Below are 26,473 nucleotides of genomic sequence, written 5' to 3'. Positions count from 1 at the left end.
AGCACAGTGCCATTGCAACATTACCATACGGCAACATGTCGATGTGCCCTTAGATCTACTTCTTAATGCTGGTTCTATGATATTACCTTTACATTTCCACCTATGTATACCACTACATTCGATGTAGATGAGCTGAACTTACTTTCTCTAACAGATTCTTCAATCCCTGATTTTGGTGAACATCTGCTTCTTTGTTGCTGTCGTTAGTTAAATTTTGGCAAAAAGTGGAGACTGAACCCTCTGTTCACCTACCAATAGGAAAAACGCTGCGTGACTGTGGTTCAAGCTTTCCTTTTATTGCCCCACAAATGTATCTCAAGCTCAGTCTGAAACAGCCGCCTTGGGAGATGGGGTATTTTGATCACCATATCAGGCCTTGGCTCCTCGTTAATGCTGCTAATGATGGTGCCAGCTAACCCCAAACCTGATAGTTTTTTCTTATCAGCTGGGAACTTGATGGGGAGAGTCCTCAGCTAGACTCCACATAGGTCATTGGCTGCAAGCGAGCAGGCAATGCCAGTAGGCAGGTGGTATTGTAGTTAAGCCATTGGATTGAGGTTCAGGATGTCTGTATTCCATTCCTGGCTCTGTTACACACTTCCTGTCTGAGCTTAGCCCGGTCCCCGCACATCAGTTCTCCATCTACCATTGTGGATATTAATATTTCTCTTGCTAACAGAGATGTTGTAAAGTTGAGTTGATTAATGCCTGTGATATCATCCAATGCTGTTGTAACCATAGAAATAAGTCGACATACAGATACACAGAAACTTTATACACTTACAAAGATCGACTTAGGATTCATTTGACTGTTTCCTTGTGCAGCAGTGCGTCGTTTTTTTTATCAGCTGGGGATTCACCTGTCCCTGGCTGTGATTTATAGGCAAAGGACTTGAGCCTGGTGGCTCAACTGCAAAATAAAAAAGGTGGTTTTAAAAAAAAAAGAAGGAGTTAGTAAACCTTCCTATTACAGGCAACTGCCTCCAGTTTAACTGGGAAACTTGGAGAAAATTCTTATTTATCCCACTCAAGCTTAAATGAGACTCCTCAAAAGGAACTATACTCATCAGTGGGGAACAATAACCTTTCTTCTTTATAGAGTATCCCGTGCATCAAGCCCGTTAGGCATTGAACGAAATATACTCTAACTTGAAACATGTCTGACAAAAAGCATCTCTACATGATCCAATAAATGCCAATGCTGATTCAGTATTTTTTTTGGCCTACTGTAAAGGAATGTCAAAAGAACTGTTAGCACATGTTCTCCGGGTGCCCCTTGATGTTGTTTTCCAGAAGACTGGTCTCCATATGTGATGATCAGAGGGGAAAAAAGAGATGCTAGGGTAGTGTGGTGACTTTGTCCTCAATCAAGAAGTCTCCACATCACCCATCAGACTTTCAACACATTTTCCGTTAACATAAAGTGAACACACACCCTCATCACTGAAGCAGGAAGGTTTGATGAATGCTAAGTTCAGTTAATTTTGCTAAGAGATGAGTCTCAAATATTAAAAACTTTCCATAAGTTCCTATCCTGTAAGAGCAAATTCTTGACTTGAGACCGGTAGTGGATTAACTAGCTGCATCTCTTACCTAGCTGCATCTTTGGTCTGATCATTTATAGCAATGGGAGTGGCGCACAGCCATTACTTCAAAGGGAGTGAGAGCCAAGAGGGGAACTAACTGTGTTGGATGTGCTGGGGCTGAAAGAATCATGGGTTTGTTATATATTTAATTGTATGTTGAATATACATGGATTCAAGCACAGTTGCTTTAGATGAGTGATCACTGCCAACTTGCTGTTGGTGTTCTTCTTTCCTTTAAAATAAGTTGTCAGCATGGAAGATTTGCAAGCTTTATAGAAAAAATGATAGAGGGCCAAATAATATACTGGTCTAAATCAGCATAGCTTTGCTGTCTTTAGAGGAGCTGCACTGATTTATATCAGCAGTAGATACAGCCTTTTGCTGATTCACAAAACAGACACATTATTGGCTTTGGTAGTGTAAACTTCTTACACTTTCCTGATACACTCCATCCCAGGCCAAGGCAGCCCAACAGGGTGGTGCAAAAATCATTCATTCGCAAATTCAGCCTTGGCCTCTCTGTTGAGACTCTCATTTTTGTTTGCTTTCTAAGGAAAACGACAATGAGTTTAGTTATTAAAAACCAGGTCGTGGAGGATCACAATTTGTGCACGTACACTATATCGATGTTCCAACTAAGTTTTCTATATGCTGCAGCCTTTATTTTAATTACTGTATTCCAGATGACTGCCTTTCAGTCCAGGAGATGGAAGGATCTTGAAAGACCCCAGAAGTAATTTATGTGCAATTATCTGATTTTCGTTTTTAGCCATCTGCGCTGTTCCAGTTTCTGTCACCTTGGAATATTCTTTACCACAGTTTAGATAATTTACCTAATAGGAGGTACACCCATTTTAAAAGGGGGCTTTGTAATGATAGACCCTGCTGAGCCTGCTGACACTGGCATGGATAGTTTGAATTATTATGGCGACTCTCAGCATGTTCATTATTAAGCTTTGCATTCCCAGGCGTTTCTGATCTGAAACTTGCCAGGCGAGGTCTCAGCAACGTAACAATTTCTCCACGCTTGCCTTATAGCCATGTTCATACTCTGAGAGCAGAACAAGAGATTCCCAAGGGCACCCACCATTCAGGACGCCTGGCCAGGCATAAGGCAGATATAGACCCGTGTATGATGCGCCCACCCCAAGAAAGATGGTGGAGAGAAGTGGAGCAACGAGCCGTTCCTGAGCTGCCGCTGCATGAGCATCAGCAGCCTTGAGGCTTGCTGTGCTGCCTCTTACACTGCGGTGCACGCCAGCCCCTGGATCCTGGGAACTACAGATCCCATGCCACCTCTCCCTCCCAAAATCCCACAAGCTGCATGAGTGGGCTCCCTTATTTCTGTCCACCTCCTGCATTCTTCCTTGTGGCCAGTTTAAGATCCAGCTCCCCCTTTAATGTGATGAGCTAGGGTAACCCCAGCGTTGGGGAGAACAATCGTCACGTTGTATAAAGGTAACAGCCGGAGCAACGGAGCAGAACAAAGCACCGTGCATCACTTATCGACCCCTAAAAATGCCCCCTGAAATAGAAGCAGATCCTGCATCTCCTTTCCTCTTCTGCTGCCCTCCCGATGCCTGCCCAGACCTGGCTGAAGCTCTCCCCCAAGGAGATAAGACAATAAAGAAGGTTGTATGATGTTGTGTCACATGCTCCGGTGAAGCTCTTTGATTAAACTAGGTTTTTTTCAAGCCGTGGTGAGGGCAGCAGATGCTGGTAGGAGAGAGCAGCCTAACTGAAGCACCTCATTTTTCCAGATGCAACACCAGCAGCGAGGAACCCCGTGAGGGCCCCAGAGCTCGCGGGTACCACTAGTCCCTACCCATCCCTGCAGGCTGGAGAAGCGATATCCTGGGAGCTGTGCTAGCCCCTACGGAGCAAAGACTTCCCGAGTGAAATTCATGTCTTTCACTCACCTTCATTCTAATAACTTATTTGGTGCACCCATTTCCCCCCTCCCTCTTGATCTCTCTTGTCTATTCAAACTGAAATATCTTCAGAATAAGAATGAAGTCTTTTTATTTGCCTGGGCAGCATCTGGCACAATAGACCCTCAGTCCTGTGTGAAGCCTTTTGGGTGTTACCATGAACTAAATCATGAATGTCATCCCAGGGTTGATCATTTCTAGACTTTGATCTTTTCCTCCCCGCCGTCTCCTTTTTCTGATAGATTCAGAAAATCTCGAGGAAGATTGCAGTTACATTTTTTCCATAAATAGCAATCGTGTCCTTTGATTCTGAACCGCTTTTCTTTGGTATTGAAAGGGCCAAAGAAACAAAACAGGGGAGAAAAGTGTTACAGGTGTGTGTTAACACATGTCCTTGTGCACGCACACAAGTGCATGTACGTACGGGTGTGCACGTGTCCCCCCTGCAGCACTCTCCACAGGACTGAACACAGAAATAACAAGCTATTTGCAAATAGCAAAGTCTTTAGCCATCTAGATGTGTGTTGTACAGAAAAAATAAGGCACGGTGGTTACACAGCAAAATCCATCATATCTCTCCGCTCCTCTCAAGGGCAGTGTCATAAGATGGCTCACAGGATCCAGTGCCTCCTGATTTCCTGTGCAAAACCAAACGCTAGTTTTGGGATCCCAACTTCTCTTGCCAACTGGGAAGTCACAGCCTCAGCTCTTCCCCCTCCTCCTGACTCATCAGAAGCAAAACCCAGGTTGATTCTTTCATGTGTTACTCATAGTTTCTTTAAAATAGTTTCCACTGATGCACACCAATGCGATGAACATTTGTCATGTATTATTAATGCATTTCTTTGTATAAAGTTCCCCCCCAAAAAAGTTTTGATTTATTCCATACCTTAGACCCAATATGACAAAACAGTGCAATGGCAGTGGGCTGTCTCTTTCTTTCTCCATCATCTGAAAGCTGAACTTAAAAGTCTGGAATTATACTCAGATGCATTCCACTCTGGTAATATTAACATTTTTTTTATTACCTGAACTATTTCCCCTGTCTCCCTTGACTCCCACAGCAGGGACTCTCATATTATTTCCTGCAGCGTTCCACCCCCACTTTCAGAGACCTGAATTTGAGGAGCTGCCCTACCGTTTATCAAAGCTTTTCCCTTGGTCATCAGAGAGAGTCTTGTCTGGTTTGGGTTCTATGAAATTGTCTGCTTCGACTTTTTTCCTTGCTTTTTCTTCCTCTTCTTTGTATTGAGTTATCTGTTCACAGCTGAGTAATCTCAGTAGAACTGCTGGGATGGAGATCTTGTCTCCCGTCAAAGCTACAGAACCTGTCTCAGCTCAGTTAAAGGTTTGTGATAGTATGCGTATTTGTACGTACGTGCACAAACCAGGTGGGGGGGGAGTGGAGGTGTATATCCTTTGATCTCTGTGCCACAATTGTGTTCGTCCTACATTTGTGTCTACCTCACTTCGGCTCGGATGCCTCACTCCTATCCACGATATGGACTAAGTGACATTCTGGGCCACCGAGCTTCTTTCCAGCAGTTGCCATCTTTCAAACAAAATCCAACTAGCCACAGAAATATTTTGCTTTTATCCCCCAGATCAGAAGTATGGTATGAATGATACTTATTGAAAAGGCTTTATCTTGTGACTCATCAGCTGGCAAACTTTGCCTCGTTGGATAGTGTGACAATATCCTCTTTCCAAAGAGAGACCAGGTTTGTTCCTACCCCTGGTAGAAAAGGGGAGCTCCTACCTTAAATCTGCAGCATTAATATGTGAAAAAAATTATTTTAGAGTATTTTAAAGACGTTTATATTACCAGCGTGGTTGATTATGGTGTTCTTCTCCACCTGAGGCCGCTGTAGTTGGACTTGAATTGATAAGATGCTTCTCCATGAGTAGGAGATTGTAATATGCAATAATGGCACTGTCTGACCCAAATGCATTAGTCCATGTTGGGTTTCTAGATACTGATGTTTGATAGGCACTTACTTAAGACGATACTGTTTGGCAACTTCTTACACTGCAGCGTGAACGTCTTCTTCTATCTATTACAAGGTCCTACCGCCATGTTCCCCTTAAAGACCCACCCTACTTACCAGGAATTGAGTCCAATGGCACAAGAGCTGCCCATTGTTGTTCCCTAACCTATGCCTATTTGTCTGGCTGTCCTTAGAGAAAAGTTATCCACATTTTTGGATCATTTAGGAACCACCTTGCCTAAAATAAATGCTACCAAAAATTTGCAATAATGACCAGCAAGAGGAGGTAGTGGCTTTATGTGACTGTGCAGTGGAAACCTTACACAGTTTTATGTTCTGTTTGTGTGCATCTGCTTGATTCGAGAACATATGGGCCTCATAAAGCTTTTCCTTGATTATTTGCTTGACTACAAATCTGAATTTGTTTTGTCCGTCTGTTTGCATTAGAGCTGATTGGGGAAAAATATTAAGTTCAACAAATAAGACGAAGACAACTGCATCTCTTTTTTAGTATGTTTGCAATTTTTTTTTCACCAGTTTTAGACTGCAGCCCTTCCAGGTTTTGTGAAAAACCCCAGCAAACAAGTTCAGAGACAGGAGTGTTTGTGGAAAGGGGATTGTTACATGAATTTTAGGGCTGTTCTCAGAAAATGCATGTTAAACTTCAAAATGCGAATATTTAGGAGATAAAACCTAATGATAAGAATAGCCCTCATCATCCAATCAAAACACAAAAACAACTACCATGTGTCCAACCACAGCTATGTAATCCAGCCTGATCTTCAGATGCCAAAGGCTTGCAACAAGCTGCTTGCAAACAATCTACAAAACAGGAAAAAAGGGCCAACAGAAAAATGAGGTAAATCCTTCAAATAAATTGCACTTTTTTCTTGTTCGTCTTTCTCCATCTGCCCACACAGTACTGAAATGTGTTTAAAAAGATATATGATCTTAACTCTTAAACCTGGATTCATGAGTTGTCATGATGTGTCTATTATACTAGAATTGTTATTATCTTTGCTTTTGTTAACTATCCTAAGAAAGAAAGATCTCATGCAAAAACCTCACTAGCCAGTAACAGTTGCTGTTCATTAGCCCTGCCTGCTGCAAAGTGCGTGATGAACATTAAGGAATATTTTAAGCTGATTACCCAATACTCTATACAAATTGAGCAAAAAAAGGGAATACAGAATTGGTATACATTTCATAGTCAACCCCCCTGTTTGAAACCAACCAATAGTAAAGCACAGCCAGTGACTTGGAAGTAACTGGTATGATCTCAAAGGCTCTGGCAATAAGGATGAATTTCCCAAGAATTTTCTGAGGATTTAAGCTTAAATTTTCAAAGCAGCCTTAGGGATTTAAGTGCCTAAATCCTAATAAAGGTGGAGTTGGGAACCTCACCAAGACATAGGAATATTGGCCTGAAAGGGAGTTCAAAAGATCATCTCATCCAGTCCCCTGCTCTGAGACAGGTCAGAATATCAGGGTTAGCAAAGACCTCCAACAACTGTCTAACCTGTTCTTTAAAACCTGCCATGGTAAGAACTGAACAGCTTTCCTTGGTCATTTTTTCTAGTGCTGATTATTTTTTCTTTCTGGAAATTAAGATGGTTGCCTCATTTGTTCCTTACTGGATGTACCTCACCATCTTCTTTATAAAGACTGTCTATATATAGGAAGACTTGTTCCTGCCTCCTCCCCAGTCATCTCATTTCCAAACTAAACACACCTGAGTTTTTTAAAACTTTTCTTCTAAGTTATGTTTTCTAACTCCAGTATTTTTACTGCCCTGCAGTGTACTCTGTCTTATTAGTTCACATCTTTCTTAAAGTGATAAGTAGAGCAGGATAGTTACTTCCTATGTCTTCCATCGGAAACTCCTGTTTATATACAGCCCAGAATGATATTTGACTTTTTTGCAAGAGCATCGTATTCTTAATAGCATTCAGTGTTTGGTCCAGTGGATCCATTTCTGCAGTGCTGCTGACTCCCCAGTTATTCCCCAGTTTGCACTTGTGTGTTTGATTTTCCCTTTGTAAGTGTTAGTACTTTGCACTTGTTTTTACTGAATTTCATTGTATTGATTTCAGACCATTTCCCCAGTTTATCAAGATCATTTTGAATTCTAACCTTGTCCTCCTAAGTGCTTGCAACTCGTTCCAGCTTGGTGTCATCCACAGATTCACAAGCACACTCTCTTATTCCGTCAAAGTCCCTAGAAAAAAATATTGAATAATATCAGGTCCAAGAAGATCCCTACAGGACCCCACCTGAAACGTTCTTCTAGGTTCTTGAGTGGGGTTTTTCACCAACTCTACACCCACCTCGTAACAACTTCATCTAGTCCATGTTTCCCCAGTCTGCTTATAGGTGCCACATGAGACTTTCCAAAAGCCTTGTGGCCATATTCCACATTAGACTGAAATGCTAATCTATACTGGTAACATATAGGAGATCAGTGAAGACATACCCAAATCAGGCCTGTATAGCTAGTGTAAGAATTAGTTATATGCTTCGGAAACTACAGTATATACATTGTTCTAGAAAGTATGGCATGTTCATTTTATTCAACTTTTAATAAGTCACATAACCAAGTTGGAAGTTCCCTTAACCAAATGAACAGAGGAGAATGTAATGGCAGGTGCCCTTACCCTACCTACTTTTTGCCTGTGTCAGGTTTGTGGGGTGCATTTGGTTGTGCGTTATGGCTGTGGGGTCTGAGGGGTTGCCAAGAACAATTTTCGAACTTTCGGGATAAATGGTTCCCTTAAAATTCAGGGATTGGACTCGGTGGTTCACAAGGCTCCTTCCAGTCCTGGGTTCACCTGGGTGATCTGACATGTGTAAGGGTCTCAGTTTTGTGCATGCTATCTTTGAATTAAAAGCCCAGTGGAAGTGTGGGGTCTGTAAGGTTCAGGAGTATTGAGGGAAAGGTCAAACTGCGGCTCAGAGTTGAATTTGGGATTAAGCTGTCCCGCTAGTTAAATCAAGACTCATTTTTCATGACATGACTCTGGTTATTAGGAGAGCCAAAACCCCCCAAGCAGACAATTTTAGGATTTCAAAGCCCTTTCATACAGGTTCTAGGAAATAACTTGAAAAACATACAGGAATTTATACCGAGATGTTTAATAAATCAAAGAGACACTTACAACAATGAGCATCACTCAGTCTAGGTGATTAGTTCTTTACAGTCATTAGGATTGGAGACCAGAGCGTGTGGACTAGTCTCTCTTTATAGATGATTGATGGGATAGGAGAGATCAGAAACAATATTGTAGACAACAGATGAACAGAGAATATTAAAAAAGCAAGGGGGAGGATAGAAACCCTGCTGAAAGATTAAAGAATAGAAAGAAGTACAAATGAGCAAATCAATTATTGTGTGAAGATTTCTAGGATGTTGTTTAATTCATATTGGCCTGTTCTATATTTGGCTTGCTCGCGGTTTCTTTTTATTGATGTTTCTTTTAGTTCCCTCTCTGGAATCTGACTCTCAGATGCATCGCTGAATGATCCTTTGAGGGAGAAATGTTACAAAACGGGGGCCCAATCCTAGAAACATTTTTTGACATGAGTCGTAATATACATCTGTATGTGTGTATAAGTGTTTGTGTGTGTGTATACACATATATAGCTATGCAGCTATATATCTATATCAAACAGCACATGGAGCACTGCAACCCCACATAGCTCAAGGATGAACACCATCCATGCAGCCCCTAATATAGATAGATAGATAGATAGATAGATAGATAGATAGATAGATATTAGGGGCTGCATGGGTGGTGTTCATCCTTGGGCTATGTGGGGTTGCAGTGCTCTATGTGCTCTTTAAATGAAGGCCACAGCTCCAAGGATTAGGTCCATCCCTAGCCAGTGCTTCAGCTCTTCCTGTGCTAAGTTTGGGAGGGGAGCAGAACTGTTCAAATCCTCCCAATCTATGCTTATAGCGATAGCTCAGCAAGGGACAGGCTCTGGTGCACTGTGGGAGAAATATATCAGCCAGGAAGGGAAGATAAGGAATGTGACTTACTGCTCTCCTGAGGCTCTGTGATGCTGTTTTCAAAAGTTCACACCATTAAATGTTTAAGTATTTTGATTTTTCACCAAAGAATTGAAAAGTTTCCACCTAGGGAAAATTATTTCCCAACCAGCTATAATCTTACCAGAGTTTTGCCTGTGTCCCATTAGCTGACCGTGACCACTACCTTCCCGTTAGATCAGCAGTCCCCAAGCTAGGGGTAGTGATCTTATGGGGTCACTGTGCATAATGAGTTGGGTTGCCAGCCCCACAGGCATTTGGTTATAACTGTTGGACTGGAAATGGGGTGCAAGTCTGGAAATGAGGTTGCCACAAAAAGGGATTGGAAACTGCTGAATTAGACGATAGAGCTCTTGTGGAGGCTAGTGTTGGCAGGCACTTGAGGGAAGCTACCTGCATGCCATAGTATATGTATTTTCCTTTATAAATCCCAGATGCTGTTCCTCACAATGTGTTTCCCTGCCCATTATTGGTTCAGGCTGTTCAGTGATTCTGGCTAGCATGAAAGCTGTGCTAATGATGAGACAGCAGAGAGATGCTGGTCAACATACATCGTGCTTCCACAGCGTATTTCTGACGAAGAAGTGCTTCAATCTTGAGAAAGAGCATAGCTGCAGCCAGATACTATAGCTGACAAACTTCTGATAGTAATAAGAAGATAGCTGACACCTAGGAGATGCAGGAGTAGAGGTGGATGTTAGGGCTGTGCAAAGCTTCGGTCTCTGATTCAGTTTGGCGGAGATTCAGCTTGATTCGGTGGCTGAACCTCCAAATCCGAATCAAATCAGAGGACCTTTTAATCTCTCCAAATCAAATCAGAACACTCCAAATCAATTCAGAGAGATAAGGAAAGATTCAGAGATTCGGACATAGATACAGATTTAAATGTTTTTTTCTACATACCTCTAGGTAGCAGGGTTTCGTGATCTCTGCAATGCTGAGGTGCATGGAGCGTCCCACAGAAGCACAGGGGGCTCCCCAGAGTGCTCGGCAGCAGACACCAAAAGTGGATCAGAAGTACTTCCAGTCCACCTCCCTGTGCCCCTTGGCTTGGTAACTGGTGCCTTCTGGGTCTGGGGGTGCACCCGGGGTCCCCCTGTGGCTAATCACTGAGCCAGGGAGGCATAGGGGGGCCTCTGGGGTGCTCCCCGACAAACCTGGAAGTGGACTGGAAGTACTCCCAGTCCACTTCTGGGTTCACCGCCAAGCACATGGAGGGCTGCCCCCCGCCCCGTGGGATGCTTCATGCACCCCAGCATCACATCAATCATGAACCTCACCTGCTACCTCAAGGTATGTTGAAAAAACTTTTAAAGCTGTGTCCCTGAATCAGCATCGAATCTTCATATTTGGTTTCAGCCAAGTCAAATCAGAGACAGTAATCCGAATCAATAAATCGAATCACTGATTCAGGCTGAATCTGAATCCAAAGCAAATAGAGCCTGCTCCGCACACTCCTAGTGGATGTTTCTTACTTAGATTTTAGGAAGGCCTCCGATACGGTATCTCACCCCATTCTCATAAATAAATTAAGAGGCTGTGACGTATATGATTACATGGTCAGGTGGGTGGCAAATTGGCTTGGGGGTCACACCCAGAGAGTGGTGGTGGATGGGTCAGTGTCGACCTGGAAGGATGTGGGTAGTGGGCTCAGTCCTTGGACCTGTATTCCTCAATGTCTTTATCTGTGATTTGGATGTAGGCATAAAGTGTACTCTGTCCAACTTCGGGGGTGAAGCGAAGACACCAGAGGGTAGGGAACAATTGAAGGCAGACCCGGACAGGTTGGAAAAGTGGGCAGAACACAATAGGATACAGTTCAACATGGTCAAATGCAGAGTGCTGCACCTAGGGCGTAAAAATATCTAACTCACATACGTGCTGGAGAATGACCCTCTCAGCAGCACAGAAGCAGAAAGGGATCTTGGAGTCATAGTAGACTCCAAGATGAACAGGAGTCGTCAGTGTGATGAGGTGATCAACAAGGCTAATTGCATTTTATCTTGCATTAGCAGGTGCTTGACGGACAGGTGCAGGGAGGTGACACTTCCCCTCTATGTGGCATTGGTCAGACCTCAGTTGGAGTACCGCGTCCAGTTTTGGGTGCCCTACTTTAAGAAGGATGTGGATAGCCTGGAGGGTCACTCGTATGGTTAAGGGTTTACAGGTCAAGCCCTATGAAGAGAGACTGAGGGACCTGGATCTCTTCACCCTCAGCAAGAGAAGGCTGAGAGGTGATCTTGTGGTCACCTACAAATTCACTGGGGGGGAACAGCAAGGGATCGGAGATGCTCTGTTCACCAGGGCACCTCTTGGGGTAACAAGGAACAATGGCCACAAACTGGCAGAGAGCAGATTTAGGCTAGACATCAGGAAAAACTTCTTCATGGTAAGGGTGGCCACAATTTGGAATGGGCTTCCAAGGGAGGTGGTGCTCTCCCCTTCCTTGGGGGTCTTTAAGAGAAGGCTGGATAGACATCTGGCTGGGGTCATCTGACTCCAGCACTCTTCCCTGCCTAGGGCAGGGGTTTGGACTTGATGATCTTTTGAGGTCCCTTCTGACCCTAGCATCTATGAATCTATGAACCTATATAGAGGAGAAAGGTGAGATCTACACTAAGAGAGATGCACTTAAAGGAGACTTGGGGGAGACAAGCAAGAATTTGGGGGGCAGTGCATGAAGAAGGGAGGACACAGGAGACGGCATTTTCAAAGGAATGCAGGGATAGCCAATAGTAGCCAGACATCTCACTCCCTTCAGATGCTCTCACAATTCCTGTGACTAATTTACTATGTGTTAATTCTGTGGTTATCTACCTGGAACTCATATTTAGCCTACTTACAAATATGTAACTCAATGGAAAGCTTTCCTGATCGTGGACAATTTCCTAAAAAACCATAAGCTGCTTTGCTTGTGGTTGCTACTAAATGAGAAAAAAATCAAACTATGCTGTGCTGCTAGTTTTACGAGGTGAGAGGCATTTTAAAAATTGTTCATTTGGTTTTTCCAAGTATTTAAAAAATGGACTGAGAACTGGACTGGATTCCAAAGAATTGAAAAGAAAAATTGTTTTGAACAATGAAAATCTAGGGACAAAGAGACCAGTTACCGTCATGGATCAAAAAAAGAACTATAACCACAGGAATCTGGGAGCAGAAAGAATTGACACCCTGAGCTCAACAAAACCGGCCTTGCTCAATGCACCAGGCCAGCCAAGTTGGAGATGAAGCCAAGGTAAACATGACAGAAGCGCTTGGGCTTCTGAAAATATATTTATATTTTCATATATATTATATATGAAAATATATTTCAGCACTTCCATCTGTTAGAGCCTCTGAGCGACATGGTAGGGGAGGGCCTGGGCTTCAATTCTGCCCTCTTTTCTATCCATTCCAATGGATAATTCTCTGTAATGTTTTGTATTATTCTAATTATTATTTACCTGACACTGGAAGTCTTTTCTAAAGTTTTTCTCTTGGAGTTTTGCTTGAGAAAGAACAAACCAAAATACAATTGTTTGATATTATTAACTCTAACTCAAGCAAGTAGTCCACAGTCCAGTAATTCATCCAATTAATGTTGGTAGAAGTATAAAGGAATTATCAGGTAGCCCAGGTAACTTGGGTACATACTCCCCTTCTCCAACTGAAGGGGATTGCTAGCTGGCAGGTGCACTGTGAGGTGGGAAATACAGACCGCTCGGTTTCCCTCTGTCCCTATAGAACCAGGCCAGGACAGTCAGGGGACTGAACTATATACACATTTATTGACATTAATTTATCACAAGAGAAAGGAACATGGATATAAACATATGTACAATGTATATATATATTTATAAGATCTCTAAACCAGTAACATAAAACTATACCCTCTGGGTAAATGACACAAAACCTTATACCAGTGCTCCAGATACAGGTAAGTCACAGGTAAGTATCTGATCTGAAACAGATAAACCCCAAAGATAAACTCAACCCCGAGAGGAAACCTCAATGCCCTTGGGCTTTTCCCAAACCCTGCAGAGAAGCTGGTGACTTTAGTGGGGGCACTCTCAGTGGGAGCTCCCCTTTCAGGAGCCCTTAACTACCCAGGGGGGGAATCCCCTCCCCTGTGGGAATCCTCTTTTCCCTGCAACTCCTGGCTCCCAGGCCTGGAGGGTGGTCCTCGTCCTCTGCACCAGGCTGCTCTCTTGCCTCCAGTTGGCTTCGGGGGCGTCGCTGTCCCCTGGAACAGGGCTCTGCTGTGCAGGGCTTCTGGGGCCTCTGGCTTGGCCCTGTCTGCTGGCTTAGTAGCCCGATCACCGTCTGGCTCTCTGGACTCAACTTTTTGCTATGGGTCAGAGGCCTGGGCTGCCTCGTGCAGCACCAGGCTCGGTCCACTCCTGGACCCTCCGTGCAGCGCCTCCTGCAATCATTTCAGGGGCTGAGGACCTGAGCTGCCCAAGGGCTCCAAAGGTCCTACTGTATGCACCAACCTGTGCACCATGCCTCTGGCCGCACACCAGAGGTTGCAGACCTGAGCTGCCTCACGCAGCTCCCAGGGTCTGGACGCCATGTGCCAGGCTGCACACCGAGAGCCTAGCTGCTGGAGCTGCCCGCTGTTCCCCACTGAGGGAAGTCTTCAGGGGCAGTCCTGGGCTACTGTTGAGCAGCGCTCCTCAGCTCTTCCAAGCCCCGCTCTTCTCTCTTCTCTGTCCCGGATGCATTCCCCTCACACTGGGCACGTAGCTCCTTTTATATGCTCCAGGGGTCTGCCCCTGAAGTCTTCCGGACCTGAGCATTGCAGTCTTCAATCAGGTCCGGGGGGGGGGACTCCTCTCCGCCTCCCCTCAGGAAAGGGGTGTAGCTGAACTCGTCTTGCTGCCTCCTGATTGGGGGGATGAGCTCCACCAATCAAAACAGCAAGACTTCAAGCCTGGGACTCAACCCAAGCTCCAAAAGACAAGCCTGCTACAATCACATGTATACAGCCATGGTTGAGTCAGAATTTGCACCTGTTAGTTTATTCATTTAAATAATTCATTTAATGGCATGCTTACCATACCTTTCTAAAGAAACCCCAATTATTTATATAATTCATACAAACCACCAGTGTTAACCTACGCAAACGCAGAGAGGGAAAATAATGGAAGAGCATGTAACAGTTTCAAATCAAACAAGCTTTGTGTAGCACATTAATTGAAGGTTGTAGCCCAGCATTGCACTACAAGCCAATCCATCCATTTCTCTGTTCCGCAGTGAGGCCCACAAGTTCACTAATAAAAAACACTTTATTGGAGCTGGCTGAAGAATGCCTTTTCATCAAAAGTAGATATTTTTATGGGACAATTTTGCTTTGATGAAAATGTACAGTTTTGAATTGAAAGATCGGAAACTAGGAGAAAAATACCACAAAAGGTAGCAAGTCTTTTCAGTTTTCCAAATATTTTTTTTTACTGAAAACTGAAACTCTTTTGACCAGAAAAATCTTCAGAGACCCCAGTACTTTGCATTTCTAGCTTCATGTTTAGCAAAAAACTCAGAAAACGTTCTTGGGACCACATTGTCACAACTGAAGAAAAGAACAGAGTTCCCAATCCTGTTATTTGTTCTATGTGGCTGACCCATAATGGATCTCTGTGTAGGTGCAGAGGCACATTCATGACCATACCTGGTTTCACCCTTGTTATAAGCCCTTAAATCCTATACCGTATCCTGAGCATAACATGCTGTGACAAAATCTGTAACTTCACTGTTCTGGAATGGGCCAAGATACCCAGTATGTCCATGCTCCTGAGACAGGGATGCCGCTGCTGGTTAGGATATATGAATCATATGAGTGATGGCTGAATCCCCAAGGACTTACTCTACAATGAGCTGGCCGCTGGCAAACCTCAACTTGTATGGTCCAAACTCCACTTTGTTGACGTCTGGAAGAAAAACCTTCACGATCTGTGCAATGATGGCCAATACTGGGAATCAATCGCTTCAGACCACTGAGAGCGGAGGAGCGCCTACGTCACTTCAAGATGGAGAGGGTCAATGATGAAACAGAGAAGAGATGTCAGAGGCCGGGTACAGCACAAGCTCAACCGAGTTTGTATGTACAACTTGCCAGAGGGTCTGTTTGTCGCACGTCAGACTCCTCCGCCACTCAAGAAGCTGTGTTGTTATGCAGCAACCCACCAAAGGCACAGTGTCCATGGTCTCCCAAGGCCAATGACTGCCAATGATGAAGCGCTATAATGACTGGTATCCCAGCAGTACCTCTTGGCATGATAAGCTGATGTGGATTAGGCTTGTGTGACTGATTCACTTCTTGAAAGTGGATGGCAGATTCCCCATCCTACTAAATACAAAACTTCCTTTATTGCTAATGATGACTTAGTAATGAACAGAGAGAACACAACATAGCCAAAGAATTACGTTATTTTTGTCGAGTATTTTAGAGGGTTTTTTAAAGCAGATCATTCCCTGGTGCATGCCAACCTCTGGCTGCATATATAATTTCATGAAAATCAAGCTTCATTATGCCTTAGCAACTTCGATAGACTAAAAAGTTGCCATCATGTTTATTATATTCAGCTTGTTGAAAGATTACGAAAAGTAAAGAAATGACAGGAGTGGTGCCACCCAGATCACACTGTGAGGAAAACAGAGACAGGGATGTTAAAAGTAGCAACAAAAAAAATCCAGCTGGTGTCTGGAGCTTCAAAGGCAGACTACCCTGAGGCATTGCACGCACTGCAATGTGATGGTTCTGCAGGACTGGGCCCTGGCATGCAATCTGGGATAAAATACTTCTAGGTTAGGGCACTGCACTGGCATTCAGCAAACCCACAGTCCCACTGCAACTTGGTGCTACTTCACGGTCAGGACGGCAAGGATCTGGAACCAACTTCCAAGAGAGGTGGTGCTGGCTCCTACCCTGGGGGGCTTTAAGAGGAGGCTAGATGTACACCTTGCTGGGGTCGTTCGACCCCTGTACTTTTTCCTGCCAAGGCAGGGGGTCGGACTCGATGATCTGCTCAAGTCCCTTCCGACCCTACTAATTATGAAACTAGGAAACTTTGTCCCCTTCAGCCTGGTTTTCCTCTTCCCTTTTCCACATAAAGGGATACCCCTCTTCAGGTTGAGGAGTATCTCATACTCGGTTCTTGCATGTTGCCTGGAACAGCAACCTCATACGAAACCTCTTTTTTCTACCGTGAGCTACTATGAGTGATAGTCAAGGTAGCACAAAGCTAGACTCTTCAGCTAATTATCAGCCATGTCATCCCCCCCGAGCCTAATGAGTCTGATTCTGATCTTACTTGCTCCAAGGCTGATCAGTTGTAAGTCTGTGAGTCAACAGAATAAATCCATCACGGCACTATTTGAGGAAAATAGCAACTGGGCTAGAAAGTGCCTGTTTACCTGAATTTGCCTCTCACTTTAAGCTACTTCCAGGATGCCAAGCCAAGAGTAATGCAAAGTTTTCTCTTGTGTATTCAGTACCGTGTTCCTTGTCTCCTCTAGATACAGTAGCTTTGATTTGTGTGAATCTATGTCTTTTCCTCTGCTCTTATTAGTTCCTGTCTTTGTGGAACAAAGCAAATTTTTTAAAGCAATTGCACGCTGGATGGCACTTGCAACAAAGAGTTGCCCACATTCATGGTTAGGGGCAGATTCTCTGCCTCCCTCTACTCTTTTTGCACAGATTGAGGTCTGCAAGTCCTCTCTAGAGATCTTTCTGCAGTAGGCCTGTACCAACTGGCCAAGTTTGCTCCTACAACACCCTCCCCACATCCTCCTAGGCAGGAGACAAAGATAGTGAAAGAGTGTGACAGTAGTGCAATGGGTGCCAGCACCTCCCCCTGACTCTGTGAATGCCATTGCCAGTAGGTTTGTGTCTGAGTACTCTCAGGCTGCCCTAACTTGCTGTGGGAGACTGGCAAAAAAACTTGGTGGCCCGAAATGGCTACCTGCTGCTTACCCTCCATGAGGATGGTCACAGGAGAGAAGCACATGCGTATAGTCAATAATGGCTTATTTGAATGATGAGGCCTTACAGCAGATTTTTAGTCAGAGACAATGATCTCCTCTTGTCTTGAAAGGAATCATTAGGGCAGGTGTTGTGTAGCAAGGCTTTGGCAACCAGAAGTTACACCTGCAACAGCTCTCCTTTTGTTGTATAAGACTGCAGCAGTTTTAGTCCACCTGAGCAGAATTTGGCCCTTGCTACTTTTATCTTAACTTAAAGTTGGAGCAATACCAATCAAAAGCTGGTTTTCAGGTGGGCAGTCACATTTTTCCCTAAAATATTATTACTTTGCTTATTTTTAATAGCTCCTAAATGTGCTGCAGTAGCTTTTGATGACTGTTTCTTAGCTTTAAGCAGGGGGTGGGGGGAACCAACGTCCCTCAATAGCAGTTTTATCATCCTAATGCTTTTAGCAGGAAGCTGTAAGAGGATGAAATGGGACTGGAGAGTTATACGGGTAACAAGAATATCCAGAGTTGTTATGGCAAGGATTTAAAAGCACCCCAGAGTTTTGGAAAGGATGTAAGCCTCTCACGCTTGGGGCATCAGCCAATCTGATGGGAGTGAAGAAGGAACGTTAGCAGGTTTTTCTAGCAGGTTTTTCCATCCCTAATAATAGCCAAGTGTTTTTCACCTTCTGAAGAATTTTCTATAAACTCCTGTCTGAGGCCGATGTGAACCACTGGTCTGATCTACTATGGAAGTTCCTCGGTTCTTAATTACTTGGGCTTGGTTCTTCTCTCGCTTGCACTAGGTTTAGGCTGGAATAAAACCTTTGAGGAATTACTCCTAAATAATCCTGTCGGGGTCAGAGTAGAGTCCAACAAAACTTTCAGTTCCGCTGCCCAATGGCATTCAGCTGTTGTACTGTGCTCTTGACCCGAGCACAGGAACCCAAAACATCAACGGGAATTTGCCACGAGGGTCAATTATTAAACAGAATATAACTACAGCACTTTCAGTTTTGCTGCTAGTGATGTCTAGCCATCATGCTGACCCTCAGTTCCAGGATGAAGGTCACGAAAAAACCCCAAACCCCCAGGATTTGGTATTAAAAGTGGGTTGTCGGTACTCCCCTTCAGTTGTGGTGCTTCCAAATGGAGCCTGATGCACCTGCTTTCCTATTTTAGAGGCTAGCATTCAACCAGACTATCTTTAATGGAGATAGGTATAGGAAAAAAGAATCATGCACATGATTTTGCTTTATTAGGCTAATTAAGAAAAGGGCCTGGTGAGACAGGATACAGGTGCTGAGCCTGCGAACCGCTACCTTTGTGAGGAGCCACATTCATGTTCGCTGACAGTGGGACAGTGGAAAGGCTCCACGGACCGCAGCAAGCTTTAAACATGATCCGGTGTGCACAGAGCTGCTCCTCTGGATTACTGATGAATTAGGTGGCTTGCTTTTAAAAAGTCAATTTTTCCAGGCATTTTTAAAATTTTATTTTAGTGGCTTTATTTCCCTTTCACTGTATATATTCACATCGTAGTTGCTTTTTTCCCCCCTCAAAATTTGGCTGCCAACACAGGGGGGTGCCCATTACGTGCACCTGAGGGCACAGCTGTGATCCTGTATTTCAGTGTCCATCTCCATCTCCATCTCCCAGGATCTTCTAACTTAAATTGAATGAGGAACGGGAAAAACGTCCCACGCGGTGTAGGCTTCCTGCGTTAGAAGAGCACAGCTTCTAAGAGGACTGTCATTTAAATGTGTTTCTTTAAAAGCTGTGGGTGGGGATATTATTATTTAATAGCATTCAACTATTCGGGGGGGGGGCAATTATTACCCAATACTTGCGGTACCATGATGCTTATTCTTTTTTCTGCATTGACAATTAGATCGGTGCAAGGGCTTTGGATAACACTTTTGACGTAGTAGTGATGAGTCTCCTGCCTACACTGGCACTGGCTCTTGATCAATGCATAGCTAACTTATCCTGGGGCACGGAGAAGCATCATCAGCCATGGAGGACGTTAAACGCTCTCTGTCACCTGGCAGCTCTTTGCTGGTGTCCAGAGCTGGTGATGTATTGTCCATTTTTTCAGTGGAAATGCCTATTTGCAAACAAAAAAAAAAATCCCAAAAATGATTTTGCAGAACAAAAAAACAGCTTTCAGCCTTGTCCTTTGTGGTGACCCAGAGTTTCTGCTGCAAGAAAAAGGACAGAGGAAGGGATTACTCCAGGGTGGGAAATTATTTGGGCTGGTGGACCACTTCATGAGTTTTGGTGACCTATCGAGGGCCACACCTGTCCCTCTCCCCACTTTCCTCTCCATCCCTCTTTTCTGCAAGTGTGACCAGTGTGGAAGCCTGAACCCACCCACAGCTTTAGCACCCCCGAGGCCAGACCCAGCAGCTAACAGCCATGTCCACAGGTGCCCAAACGTAGCTGGCAGCTTCTCAGTCAGGGCTTCAGGCAAACGGGGAGGAGGGGGGCAGGGGGCACGCTACAGCGGTGGGCCATGACCAGTGCAGATGCCTGAAGCTGCCTGCAGCTGTAGCACATCCTGCCACCCCCCGAGCCCAGGTGCCCAGATCACAGTTCGGGAAGCTGCTGGCTGCATTTGGGCAGCTGTGCATGTGGCTGACAGCTACCAGGTCCGGACTCGAGGGGCAGGGAGGCATGCTACAGCTGTGGGCAGGTTCATGTTTCTATTTCTGTGCTGGTGGCAGCCCTGGCCTGGAGAAAAAGAGCACCCAGCCTGCTGAAAGCAGCTCCTGCTGCCTGACACCACCCAGCAGCTGGAGCCACCTCCTGCCTAATCCATTCACTTGGCGGGCACCCTCCCATGAGCCAAATCCAATCAGCTGGTGGGCAGGATCCAGCCTGTGGGCTGCATTTTGCCCACCCCTGGAGCACTCACACCAGCATGTGATCAGGCTGATGGCAGGGACATGAAACCATAGCTGGTTGCAAATAAAAAGTGTAGAATCAGACATGTGGGCTGGTAGAGACCTCTAAAAGGGCCAGCCTCTGACAGTAATTTGTCAAATCTGTCCTTAAAAATTTTCCGTGGCAGGAATTTTGCTGCCTTCCTAGGTACCCCGTCCCTGTGCTGAATTGTCCTTATTGTCAGAATTTTCCCCCTAACATCTCACCTCTCTTTGTTGCAAATTAAGACAACTTTTTTTCATCTTATCTTCAGGGGTTGCAGAAAGATCAGTTAATCATCTTTGTCCTTTTTACATAGTCAAAGGCTTTATCACATCCCCCTTCCTGGGTTTGTTTTTCCAAACCTAAACATTCACAGTTCTTTTATCCCTTCCTCGTAGGTCAAGTTTGCTAAACCTCTTACCATGTTTGTTGTTCTCCTCCGAACTCTCTCTAATCTGTCTACATCATTCATGAAGTGTGGTGCCTACAGCTCAAAGCACTCCAGTTGAAGTCCTCCTATAGCTAAGTGGAATTATTACTTTCTCTATGTTATATATGATACTGTTCCTAATGAGATCTGCCTTATTTGCAACAGATTTATACCATTGACTCGTATTCTGATACAGCCCTCAAATTCTTTCGAAGGGTCTTAAATTGCTATGTACCATCCAAACCTTTTTATGCAACCCAAGCTATGCACAAGAGCACATCTAAATAAAATGCATAGGAAATAGCATCACCCAAATATGATCTACATTTTTGCTGATCAAAGAGGCTGCGGGAAAAAATAATTAAAAAGTAAAAGCCTTATGCAATGAGATTTAAAAGAAAACTTTGGAGGCTGACAGGATGCATCTGGCACAACTTCAAAGTCCATCAAAGAACATATAATCAATGTTTGTCAATAGCAGTTTTCTATCCTTTAATTTATCTTTCATGGATATAAAGCATGATGTTATTAGGATCCAGTCCATACTTTAATTCTGTTTGAGATTTGATGAATCAGGTCCCTATTAAAATTCAGTGCAAATCAGCTTACTCAAGGACACGTTACATAAAGCCATCCATTATCCAATTCCTTTTATCTTGCTGTCTTTCTAACTAGTTAAAGAATCTTGAATTCTCTTAAACTTCTGTATGTGACCACCAACATGCAAACACACCTGCATATTGCTCTGTGTGTGTGTCTAAGTATTCTATACATATTTGTTTCATAATATTTAGACATATATTGCATTTTATACCTTGTATAAAATCATATTGAATGTTATGTTACTATTATATATAATAATTTAGTACGTGTATTATTTCTCAATTCTGTATGCATGTGTAAGCATCTGTACACACAAAAAAGCTACATTTATATATTTGGGTTGCAAAGTCAAATGCTTGTATGTTAAGCAATGCCAGAATTAAGGTTGCTTGCAAAATTTTAATTCAGCCTTCTGTGCATATACATTATGATAGCCTTTAATATGTGACCAGAGGACGGATGCTGACCTAATGAGCACCTATTCAATATTTTCTTTTTTCCCCTTGTTGAGCAATAATTCTGTTGCAAAAAACTGAGAAAGACAACAGGTCAGAGTGTTTTAACACTACAGGTTCTTATCTTGTGAGTCCTGGTTGCACACCTAACTGCTAACATTGGGTGGCACCCTGCAGCACCCTTGAAAGTATCTCAAGGCACCCTGGTTGAGAATCACTGCCATAAGCTCTTTGTGGTAAGGACTATCTTCTTAGATGTCTTTACAGTTCACAGCTTAATGGGAGCCATCATCTCAGAAGGGACTTCTAGGCATGACCATAACATAATGAGTCCAGCTTTTGTTAGTCCCAAGTCAGTCAACATACACAGCTTTAATGTGCCTTAGCGGATCTACACATGCGTTAAGGCGCTTTAGCTATTCACACCTAAATTTAGGCACAAATTTAGGCACGTATAGCCTAAAATCGCATTTTTAAGGTGCATTACCTACATGTAGACCTGTGCCCTTAATGTGCCTTAAAAATAGCTAATGCACCTCAAATTCGCATGTGTAGACATGCACTGTAAGATAGTACTGTCCCTGACTATCTTATGGCGGAGTTGCTTAGTTTACTGCACCTTAATATCAATGCATGTGTAGATGGTGATGCTTTATAGTCCACTACACAGTAAAGCACATGTGTCGATGCAGCCTGAGAGTCACTGTTTTGACATGTTCGCCAGTTGTCAAGTCAGGATCAGCTGGACAGGATTCAGAGGTAGCAATTTTTCAGACAAGATAGTCTGTTGACTAAGCATTAACTATTAAGCAATATTGGAGGCATAGTTAATTATTTGCATTGGATAACTCACTTTTTAACCATTATAGATTGACTGGGGGGAGGTGAGGACATAGACAACAAATGAAAACTCATTTGAGGAAAACATTGGGAGTGTAAGGATGGTTAACGGTGTTGTGTCCTTTCAGTTTTTTCCTGTGATCATTTTGCTGGGGAATGCACCTTTCTGTGTAAGTATACTTCAGCAGTATGCCTCTATAGCCACGTTCAGTTATTTGCAGAACTGTTACCTATTGCTTACAAAGATCAGCTGCGTGTCAGGGACTAAAAGTACTGGTTAGCCTAAGTCCACTGGAATACTGTGGATCTAAAAATGTGAAACCCTCAAGCATTACTGAGATGGCATCTCAGGTAGGTGAGTCTCCAGGGACAAGTGGACAGAGAAGAAAAATGTAATAAGAATGTAAGTTGAAAGATGGAGCAGTGTCAGAATATGTCTGGAGAGACAGTAAAGAAGCAGGGGGGTGACACCATGTCTAATAAACACTGTGGGTCAGGTCTCCCACTGGTGAAAATCTGTTACAAAATGCCGTAAATATTTGACAATTGGTTAAACAGTTTTGCCTTGTTTCCTCATAGTCCCTTGACCATCAGCTTGTCTGTATCCACCTGTTATCTTAAATTGTAGGTCTTAGAAGGTAGAAACCAGCTTTATTCTGTGTTTGCACAGCACCGGTGGGCCCACAGGCCCACATGCTGCATTATTAATAAATAAGGATGTCAACTTGGTGGTCAATGTTCTTCTGTGCATCGTCCATACCACGGTTTTCACTAGGAGAGCATGTATATATTACTGTGTATTCTGCTCAGTAAAGACATGTTCAAAATCAGCTTGTTTAGTTCGCCGTCATACCTGACAATCCAGAACAACTAGATCTAATTGATCTAGTATTGACTCCTCCTTTATTATTATTATTATTCTTCATATAAGCACAAATAGCATGAGTCCATACAATAGGGGTTCTGTGCCATGTATTTAATCAGATGCTGCTCAGAAACCTGCAAGTCTCAGTTCCCTATGATACAAAAACCATACAAATCATGATATGTGGTCCTCGTAGCTGGAAACCTTCATCCTTTCAGAGGGTTTTTGGAGAAGGACTCATGAAACATGCAGGGTTGCATGGGTGTTTGGTGGTGTTTGTGTATTGTTAAACAAAACGTTGGACTTTGTTTAAGCTAATTCTGGTGAAGGTTAGTGTGTTTTGAAATTGCGGTGTTAGTACAGTGTCATGGGATGACTTAGCTAAACATCCCATACGGTTAGTGATACATCTGGGACTTTATGGGGAGGAGACAGCTTTAATAAGAGGATAAATTAAGAAGTTCTGTTTGGCCATTTTATTTAAGGAGATAAATACAAAGGCAGCCAGTTCGGTACTTTCGTTAAAAAAAGAGTCCCGCAATGCCATCTAAGGCCACGTGAAATGAAAAAGTGGATGTCTGCAACAAAAAAAAGGCAAAACCTTATTGACTTTGCATATTCTTATGAAACCACCTCCCGTGTGATTTAGTAAGGCAAAAAGCTTAGCAAGGGTTTTTTTTTATTGTTATTTTGTTTTGTTTTCCATATATAAGGCATTAGGGTCTGTTCTTTTTGACTTTGCTGACTTTATTCTTGGTCAGACCATAAGAAGTGAAAATGGCAACCAGCACTACAGTGGTGACAATGGGGAGACAGGGCTCTCAATCTGGATGCTTCATGGAGTAAGCGGATCATCGGCAGAGATTCAAAAAGAAGTCTTCCTTCTGCAGTCCAGGAGTGTTGTTGGTGCCTTAGGAAGGATGAGGTGTCTTCACAGGGACTGCTGTTATGGAAAGGATTTAAGTACTCAATTATGGGCCAATGGGATGTCTGAACGTGGCTGTTTTGCAGGCTTACACAAAAACAGCCAAAGCCACCCCGCTCAGATAGTTTGTGCAATGAAGTGGTATCCAAAAAGGGATTCGGCTTTTAAGTGAGGTATGAGGCTTGTGAGGGTCTTCAGCAAAGGAGTGAATATCAACCAGAAAGCATCATAGATTAATGTGGTATGTTGGGATTAGTTGCTGATATCTTGAGATGTAGGAGCATTTTACCAGGCAAACGATTGCATTGATTTCAGTGGGGATAATTGTGGGTGAAGTCTGTTTATTTCTCATAAATAAGGTATTCAGCTTTGGTACCACGAGTGAACCACCACCAGATAGCTCCAGAGTTGCTAAGACAAAGTTCCTCTCTGTTAACAAACCCCAAAATTTTACATCTCCAACGTCAGGAGGAAAAGGTTAATAATAATATATTCAACGTGGCTAGGGAGCACCATATCACTGGTGTATCACAACTCTTTCAGATCTATTCACTCTGCCCTTAAAGAAAATGAAATAATGACTTGAAAGCAAAGGGCACATCTACACATGACGCGACATCTCTGTAGCAATGCACTACACTGATGTAGCATACAGGGGTGTCTACTCATGCCCAGCAGCTACTTTGCCATAGCAGCACACTCCCCCATTATAGCGTGCCGCTATGCTGAAGTAGCTGCTAAAAATAACCGTGCATTCGGTGCAGTATGGGCAGTTAACCATGCACTGGGCATATGGCACAGTACAGACGGCTACTGAGCCGTGCTTTAGTACAATGCTTCCAAAAGCACGGCACAGTAACAGTGTCGCCATAGGGCAATGTGTAGACGTGCCCAAAGAGTAGTTAAAAGTAACTGGTAAAAAAACACTTCTGTTCCTCCAAGCACTTTGATCATGTAGATTTTCTTATGAAAGGTTTTCGATTTTTCCTTCTGCTTTTAATAGTTTGCACGATTTCAGGTTTGTTGCAATTCATTCCAAAATTCTAGATGTTGACGCATTGAAATTGAGTCCTCTGGGAGAAATATATCAAGATACCCGTGGAGAGCATTATAATTTTTTTTCGAATGGAGTCAAGGGTGTGTTTTTGACCCGACTGATGAATTTATGATCAGTGATTTTGCACAACACAATAGGGTTTTTATTAATTGGTGCATCATTAGGACTATCCGTCCACCAACCGCAATGGATACAGCATACTTGATCCACACGTGCATTTGACAACGTGCTGGGGGATCAATACTATGGTGTGTCCATGACTGTTTTGTAGATGTGACAACACAATCAGATCTAAGCAAACTCACAACGAATAGGTTGCCTTAATTCCAGCAATTCCAGCGCGGCGAGCAGAGGTGGACTCCTAGCCCAACTTCAAATCTCTTACAAATTTTCCTAACTACTCTTAAATAGTAGCTCCGTTAATTAGCATTGACAGTTTTAATCCCACTTCCCTGTAAACATCGCTAAGGAAAATAAACTATGCATCTCCACCCCTGAAAAGTCATTAACGTTTCTAAAATGCAAACGCAATTCTGCTGTCACTGAAAAGCAGCACGACAGAATATTCAGCAGGCTAGTTTTTAATAAAACATGTTTTTTCTTCATAATTAATATAACAAGGTTTTCTGGCTTAGCACTTGGCATGAATCCCAGAGAAAAAAAGGGATGGATTGCTGTGACGTGACCATTACATGACAAACATGTTACGAGAGGACATTTTTGCCTTAATGATTTGTTCCAAAAAAAAAAAAAAAAAAGAGGTTGCTCTGAAAATAAGCGGAGTCAAAAAATAATGGACTTGACACTCCTGCTGAACTCAGAGAAAAAGTTAAATTCAGGTTTTCTCTCTCCCTCCTTCCCTTTCCCCAC

The 26,473-nt window shown here is 43.4% G+C and overlaps 1 protein-coding gene across 2 annotated transcripts in view; it reads left to right on the top strand.

Annotated features, from left to right (window-relative positions):
• The first annotated feature begins 22,790 nt into the window (after positions 1-22,790).
• Positions 22,791-26,473, top strand: part of HABP2 (hyaluronan binding protein 2) — a 38,094-nt gene continuing 34,411 nt past the window's right edge. For both annotated transcript variants that reach the window (XM_090058502.1, XM_090058501.1), the window contains exon 1: positions 22,791-22,926. In XM_090058502.1, the coding sequence (XP_089914628.1) occupies positions 22,858-22,926 (69 nt within the window). In that variant the 5' untranslated portion in view covers positions 22,791-22,857. The remainder of the gene's footprint in view (positions 22,927-26,473) is intronic.

The sequence above is a fragment of the Crocodylus siamensis genome, chromosome 7, assembly GCF_052110815.1.
Source record: "Crocodylus siamensis isolate JL-2025a chromosome 7, ASM5211081v1, whole genome shotgun sequence".
Taxonomy (NCBI): Eukaryota; Metazoa; Chordata; order Crocodylia; family Crocodylidae; genus Crocodylus; species Crocodylus siamensis.
This window is presented reverse-complemented; position numbering and strand designations above follow the sequence as displayed.